Source organism: Pantherophis guttatus, chromosome 15 (genome assembly GCF_059756535.1).
Source record: "Pantherophis guttatus breed Tessera chromosome 15, ASM5975653v1, whole genome shotgun sequence".
NCBI classification, from domain to species: Eukaryota; Metazoa; Chordata; class Lepidosauria; order Squamata; family Colubridae; genus Pantherophis; species Pantherophis guttatus.
In genome coordinates, this window is record NC_142077.1 from 4,426,389 (window position 1) to 4,434,028 (window position 7,640).

The 7,640-nt window shown below is 48.3% G+C and overlaps 1 protein-coding gene across 3 annotated transcripts in view; it reads left to right on the forward strand.

Annotated features, from left to right (window-relative positions):
• INTS11 (integrator complex subunit 11) overlaps positions 1-7,200 on the forward strand; it is a 22,551-nt gene extending 15,351 nt beyond the window's left edge. For all 3 annotated transcript variants that reach the window (XM_087879348.1, XM_087879346.1, XM_087879347.1), the window contains exons 12-18: positions 1,228-1,317; positions 2,102-2,264; positions 3,406-3,513; positions 4,756-4,817; positions 4,957-5,099; positions 5,671-5,800; positions 6,702-7,200. In XM_087879348.1, coding sequence (XP_087735474.1) covers positions 1,228-1,317; positions 2,102-2,264; positions 3,406-3,513; positions 4,756-4,817; positions 4,957-5,099; positions 5,671-5,800; positions 6,702-6,767 — 762 coding nt within the window. In that variant the 3' untranslated portion in view covers positions 6,768-7,200. The remainder of the gene's footprint in view (positions 1-1,227; positions 1,318-2,101; positions 2,265-3,405; positions 3,514-4,755; positions 4,818-4,956; positions 5,100-5,670; positions 5,801-6,701) is intronic.
• Positions 7,201-7,640: the final 440 nt, after the last annotated feature.

A 7,640-nucleotide genomic window follows, 5' to 3' on the forward strand; every position in this document is an offset into this window, starting at 1 on the left:
CATTCATCGTCCACCTGTGGCTTTACTCCTAAGTTGACCCTTGTTCTTTAGCTGTTCCCTTCCTCTGGCAACTCTGTGCATACGCACACTGGGAACAGGATCTAGCTGCTCATCTGCCTCACTGATGTCCGACTCAGAAGGCAGCTGACAACTGTCAGACGGCCCTGGCCCCCTCTCTGCCTCCGACGCAGAGCCCTCATCAGAGCCTTCCCCAGACCCCAGGACTGGCCCATGTTCCTCCCCAACCTCCTCACTGTCTGACCAACCAACTCTGCTGGTGGGCCACAATAATGGCAACTGATGGCTACTGAGAGATCACTCTCTCTACAACGGCATCACAAAAATAAAACCCTTTGTGATATTTTTTGGGATTCCTTGTTGATGGGGTAGTTGGAGGCACCTTGCCTCAGGTGAACTTAGAAAACGGGTCAGTGTGAGACAACCTGGGTTGGCACTTGCAAGCGGTTTTGCTGCGTGCTTTAACTCTTAATGGCGATCCAGTATTTAAAATGCACATAGGAGGAAGAGTGCAACAAAGAGCTATACTTTACAAGGAACTTCCGTTGGTTTTTGAAGAGCGAGCCCCCCCCACCATGACAGCGGGTTACGAAAAGTATTAACGAGGCAAATTAGTCCGTTACGTTGCGTTGTTTGCTCTCAGTTGCTTTAACTCTGCGTGAAAGTGAATTTACTTATTTATTTATTTTGTTCAACTTGTATGCCGCCTTTCTCCAAAGACTCAAGACGGAATTTGCCTTGCATTTGCCTGAATTTGCATTCAGTTGCCTTGAAAATCTAGTTTAGTTTAGTTTAGTTTACTTTATTGTCATTGCACATGGTACAACGAAATTAAATGCCGTCTTCAGTGTACGTTATAGCTATAAAAATAAAAACACAAACATAGATATCCTTTACATTCTATATAATTGAAATTGAAAACCCGATATTGCACTATACCATAGAATTCAGTATGGTTATTGCCCTGGGATAAAAGCTGTTTTTCAGCCTATTTGTCCTTGGTTTTTATTGACCTGTACCGTCTGCCAGATGGTAATAGTTCAAAAAAAAAAAAAAAAAGGGTGCCCCTGATGAGATGGATCTTTAAGATCTTTAATTCACTTGTTATTTGTGTACGTGCTTTTGGGTTGGGAGAGTTAGCTACTATTTATTTGTATTCTCAAAACCATTATGGCCTGCTGTAATTTCCTTCCGGGTTTTCTCCCCCAGGTCATCATGCCAGGGTATTGTGTCCAAGGAACAGTGGGCCACAAAATTTTAGGCGGGCAACGGAAGCTAGAAATGGAAGGAAGACAAATTGTGAGTTGAACCCTCTGGGAGAGGGCGGGGTAAGTGTGTGTGTGTGTGTGTGTCCAAAACAATTTACTGCTGTTAAGGATCTCTGCTTTTTAAAAACTGGGACAGCTAATTTTTTTAAAAAGGAGATGGATCGCAATCTCTACTTCGTTACTTTACTATCGATGAAATATTCGTGGAGCAAAGGGATGCGATAAGGTCCAAAATTACAATCTAAAATGGGGGGAACAAAATTAAGTGTTGAAGAAATCTTAACTGTTTACCAAGGCGTCTCAGCACAGTTCTTCACTCCTGACGACCGTATTTTTCGGAGTATAAGATGCACCTTAGTTTTTGGGGAGGAAATTGGGGGGGGGCAGAAATTCTGCCTACCAGGTATTCATCTGTCTAGTCCCAGCAAATTAGTTCGCTCACTGGTTTTGAGGTTGGGGCTGTGCTTCTAAAGCACAGCTGATCCTCGGAGGGAGCTCCAGTGACTAAAGCAGGTGAAGAGGGGTAAGAGAAGGCAGTAGCTGTTCCGGGTAGCCACTGTGGGCACTGCGCAAGGTTACATTCGGAGTATAAGACGCACACAAATTTTCAGCCTCTTAATAAGGAGGGAGAAAAGTGCATCTTATACTCTGAAAAATACGGTAGTTTGCTACATACAGGGTGATTTTTAAAAGGTAGGAAAGCATTCTAAATTGCACAAAAATAGAGGTGGTCGGGCCCGACCTAAGGCATTCGAGAGGGCTGCCATGCTGATTTTTTTTTAAAAAAATTGCCCTCTCTGCCTTGCTCCCCACAGCTGGAAGTCAAGATGCAGGTGGAGTACATGTCCTTCAGCGCACACGCCGACGCCAAGGGCATCATGCAGCTGATTCGGCAAGCCGAGCCTCGCAACGTCCTGCTGGTCCACGGCGAGGCCAAGAAGATGGAGTTTCTGAAGCAGAAAATAGAGCAAGAGTTCCGTACGTGTCCAGTCTTGAGCAGGAATGCTGGGTGGCTGGCGGTGGGTGTTTGTTGCGCAGCCTTTTGCCCCCTGAGGTTCGCCAAGGGCTTCTCGAAACGCAGAAAGCTTGAATGGATTTGATGCTGAAGAAAGACAGAGTGGCTCAGAGAGAACCCAGTGCTGGTTCGTAAGTGGGGTAATTGGTTGGTTTTCTGATTCAGTTCTGGGAGCAGCAGTGACACCGAGCCGTGGTGGCACAGTGGTTAAAATTGCGGTATTGCAGGCTAATTCTGCCGACAGCTTGGAGTTCGATCCTGGCGGGTTCCAGATGGACTCCTTCCGAGTTGGATAAAACAAGGATCCAGATTGTTCGGGGCAATAGGCTGACTCTGTAAACCGCTTAGAGAGGGCTGTAAAGTACTATAAAGCGGTATATAAGTGCTACTGCTATATAAATCAAGTGCTATTGCTACCTATCTACCTACCTACCTTCCTTCCTTCCTTCCTTCCCAATGGTTAGAATGCAGTATTACAGGCTAACTGTCCACTGCCAGCAGTTCGATCCTGACCGACTGGCTCAAGGTTGACTCAGCCTTCCATCCTTCCGAGGTCGGTAAAATGAGGACCCAAATTGTTGGGGGCAAAAGGCTGACTCTGTAAACCATTTAGAGAGGACTGTAAAGCGGTATATAAGTCTAAGTGCTATTGCTATTAAACAGCCTGATGTTGGTTTTATGGCATGCCACAACTACATTTGGGCAACTTGGTTTTTCTTCTTTTTAACAGAGCCCAGACGGGCGCTCGAGCAAAAGGGCTGGCAGGGTTAGGTCTCGTCTGCTGACTTGGGGCTGGGGATGCCAGCTGCAGTGGCAGACGTTAGGATCCGCAGCCATTTCTCCTAGATCAGTGTTTCCCAAACTTGACCCTTTGAAGATGTATGGACTTCAACTCCCAGAATTCCTCAACCAGGCATACTGGTTGGGGAATTCTGGGAATTGAAGTCCATGCATCTTAAAATAGCCAAGTTTGGGAAACACTGTCCTAGATTATGGCTAAGACATTCACCAGCATTTTCAGACTGCAATCCTTCTGGTCCTCCCTGGGATTAGACCAGAAACCCCAACAGAGCTAACGAAGACCCGTCTTTCCTTCGCTTGCAGGGGTCCAGTGTTACATGCCTGCCAATGGGGAGACGGTGTCTGTTTTCACCAATCCTAACATCCCGGTGGATATTTCTCTCGGGCTGCTGAAGAGAGAGCTGGCTGTTGGTAGGTTTCATGGGGCAAAACCCCTCATTAATATCCTACAGGGAGGAAACCGGGGCTTTTATGCTGTTGCTCATCTTGCAGCCCTTTTTTTGCTCTGGGCACAGCCTCCCCCCTAACTTGGTGCTTTCTAAATAGGTTGGGACGATGGGAGTGGTAATTCAACTGCCTCGGAAGGCATGAGCTTCAGGCAGGGGTGAAATCTACTTACCTTCCTTACCTGTTCAATAGTACACACGCCGCGTGCTTGAACCCTCTGTGCATGCGCAGAGGGTAAAAACCAGGTTACTTCCTGGTTAAAACCAGGAAGTAACGACGACCGGGCGGATGGGTGGAGTCTCGCACTGCTGCCACTACCGGTTCTCCGAACCACCTGCCGCTGTCGCTACCGTTTGGGGCGAACCGGGTCGAACCAGTAGCATTTCACCCCTGGCTTCGGGGCACGTTCTCTGACTTCGAGCCCTTATCTAGCCGAAAAAAACCACAACTCCTTTCTAATGGGAGCAGATTCAGGCAAACCTTTGGGGGTCTAAGATCAGCACAGTCATATAATACTTCCAGGAGGGAGAGAGGGAAGGGAAGCTGTCCCCAAATAGACAACTGGGAACAGGGTTTTGAAACCCGGAGGCTGTTTGTAGGGTGGGCCAGGCCAGTGAAGGGAAGACAGGATGGCCTTGCTTGGAAGACTGTATCAAGCCAAAGAAAAGGCAATTTGAGAAGTCCTCAGTGATGATGTTACCTAATTTGGGGAATGAAACGTCTGCAAGAAAACAGCCAAGCTCCGAGGGCACCAGGGACCCCACAGTCCACTTCCTCCTCCTCCTCCTCCTAGCACTGATGATGTTACCAAGTTGGGTCATGAAACGTCTGCAAGAAAAAAGCCAAGCTCAGAGGGCACCAGGGACCCGTCATTTTAACCCTGAGCTACGAATATTCCCCTTCATTGGAACAGGCCGTTTGATTGAAACCTGAGCAGCATTTTAAGAGTTTTAACATTCAACTGGTTGGATTAACACTCCTTCCCCAGGGTGGGTGGTAAAGATGGAGGCCTGTGGCCGTGGGGTGAAGTAATCCAGGGATTTGGAATATGTTGGGAAAGGGAACTTGGGAGACCATGTTGCAGGGAGGGATTACATTACAGCCTCCAAGGGGCCACGGCCTGGAGGGAAGGAATTTGGGGAGCAGGAGCTGGAAATCCAGCCCCCCCCCACCCCCAAGACTCAACTTTTCTTTTTTTCTCTCTAGGTCCCTCGCCGGCCTCCAAGAAGCCGAAGCTGTTGCATGGCACCTTGATCATCAAGGATAACGTGAGCGAAGGGAAAAGGGAATCTGGGTAGCGCCGTAAGGCTGGCAAAGCATTTGCATTTCACCCGGCCTGCCTTTGACCAGTGTGTGAATTGCGAAGGGTTTTTTTTTTTTCCCTCTGCTCCTTTTGCTTATGGACAGAGTTTCCGCTTGGTTTCTTCCGAGCAAGCCTTGAAGGAATTGGGGCTGGGGGAGCACCAGCTGCGCTTCACCTGCCGGATCCACTTTCAAGACCCCCGCAAGGAACACGAGACCGGCCTGCGTGTTTACAACCACCTGAAAAGGTGAGCGCACGGGGTAGGGACAGGATTTGGTAGGAGCCGCAATCTGCCCTCACCTTGAGGACTAGAAAATTTGCTTTGGTTGGAAAGAGAAAACTCACATGGACAGGAACCGCCACTGAAACCCGCTTTAATATCATGTCACATTAAATGCACTTAAAAATACGAGACAAGTGGGATTTAATTAAAGCAGGTAATCTTGGCGTTGCCTGGGGAGTGGTGCCGTGGCCTAGAGGTGGAGCTCTTGCCTCACAATCAGGAGGCTGTGAGTTCGATCCTAGGTAGAGGCAGATATTTCTCTCTCGGGGCACAATGACAATATATCTGCTGAACAAAACTCCGTACTGGTGTCAGGAAGGGCATCCGGCCAGTAAAATGCTTTACTAGCTTCATTTGGTTGACCAGGCTCCATTACGGGGTCGTTAAACGACAATGATGACGATCTTGGCATTGTCTGGGAAGAGAAGTTTATCCAAGAATTGATTACAATAGAAGTTTGTGAGTAGTGGAGCCACTCTTTGACGCCCTGTGAAAAGGTTGAGAGGGATTCAGCTCGGGGCTGTTTTCTCCCCAGCGCCTTGAAGGATTATTCCGTCCAGCATCTCTCCGACACCTCCATCATGGTGGAGTCCATCTTGATCCAGGTTACGGTGCAGTCCGAGGATCCCGCCACCAAACTTCTGCTTGTGTCTTGGACGTACCAAGTAAGGTTTTAAATCTGATTTTACGAGAGGAGATGTGCGTAAAGGGGGTGGGCCTGAAATATTACATCTGCCTTCCTTTTTTTTTTTTTTTTTTTTAATTTGATTTATATGCCGCCCTTCTCCAGAGACTCAGGGTGGCTTACAATGCGCTAAGCAATAGCCTTCATCCTTTTTTTGTATATTTTATACAAAGTCAGCTTACTGCCCCCACAAACTGGGTCCTCAATTTACCTACCTTGGTAAGGATGGAAGGCCGAGTCAACCTTGAGCCTGGCGAGATTCGAACCGGCAGTAATTGCAGGCAGCTGGTCTTAATAACAGGGTGCTTTAGACCACTGTACTACCAAGGCTCTTTGTTTCCTTTGTTAACAAGAGAACTGAGCTTCCAGCTGCAGGTGATCCAGGGGTGAAATCTAGCAGGTTCTGGAGAACCGGTAGCGGAAATTTTGAGTAGTTTGGGGAACCGGCAAATACCACCTCTGGCTGCCCCCAGAGTGGGGTGGGAATGGGAATTTTGCAGTATCCTTCCCCTGCCACGCCCACCAAGCCACGCCCACAGAACCAGTAGTTAAAAAATTTGGATTTCACCACTGAGGTCATCTATATCTCGTAGCACCCCAATAATCTTGTCTACGCCAATCTGGAACGGCCTTCCCCAATATAGGTTCCCCCTCCAGAAGTTGAAGACTTCGTTTCCCAGAGTCCCTCCGTGAAGGTCATTGGGGAATTCTGGGAGTTGAAGTCCCTTAACAGCCCTGGCAAGAAAAGTCGTAAAAATGAGGCCAGACGCAAACTTAGCAACGGTCTCGTTCAGCGACGGATACGTTGGGCTCCATTGCGGTGGGTGTAAGTCCAAGGGCTGCCCGTATCGAAAACCCTGAATCTGGTGTTCTGTCTGCAGGATGAAGAAATGGGGAGCTACGTCACGTCTCTGCTGAAGAAAGCCCTGCCTCAGATTACAGGATGAGCCTCGGTGCCTCCCAAGCTGCTGCCACAGACTTTTAGCTAAGGTTTGCACAAGAGGCAAGTTGTGATTCGACAGAAAAAGAAAAAAAAATATTGTTTTAATCATTGTTGGAGGTTTGGGAACTTCTCACCCATCTTCCCAGCGTCTTTTCTTCCCTTAACCCCCTCTTACTTCGTCTTCCCTTCGGTCTGCCTCCTCAATGCCCTTCGTTTTCCTTTTTCTTTTTTTTTTTTGGTCCCACTTGCTTCTGCCCAAACAAAATGTCCTCATTTTTTCCTTGGTGAAGAGCTGCGTGCCCCAAAATTTGGGGCACAGGACACTTCTACGCGCAGGACGATCCCCCGTCCCCCAAATACGTGACGCAGCCCTAGAAGGAGCAGTGTAAATACTTGTGTTCTATCTCTCTTTGTTTTAATAAAGACATTTTACTTTTCGTTTTATTGATTTTGCTGGTCACAGATGGACCAGCCTCCAAGCCCCAGGCCTCTTGTGAGAAAACGCCCTTGATCCAGGGTTAGAAAGAGTCTCACCAGGCCTCATATCCAAGAAATAAGGCTCAGATCTCTTCTGCGGTCTCAGTAGCGACTCTGTATTTAGAGGAATTAAAGGCACCTTGGCAACAAACAAACCTCAGTTAGCTCAGGGAAGGCTGCAAGAGAAGCCAATCCGTGTCTTTGTTTCTCCGAGCCAGACAAAAACCACCACCACCCCGCCAAAAAAGCTTCATTGAAACCATGGGTCCTCAAACTACAGCCTGCGGGCCTCATGTAGCCCGCCAAAGCCATTAACCCCGGCCCGCGCAGGACCACAAGGCTGCCCCACCCACATCACCCCGCCCGCCCTTCGGCCAAGCGTAGGACTTACCTTCGCTAG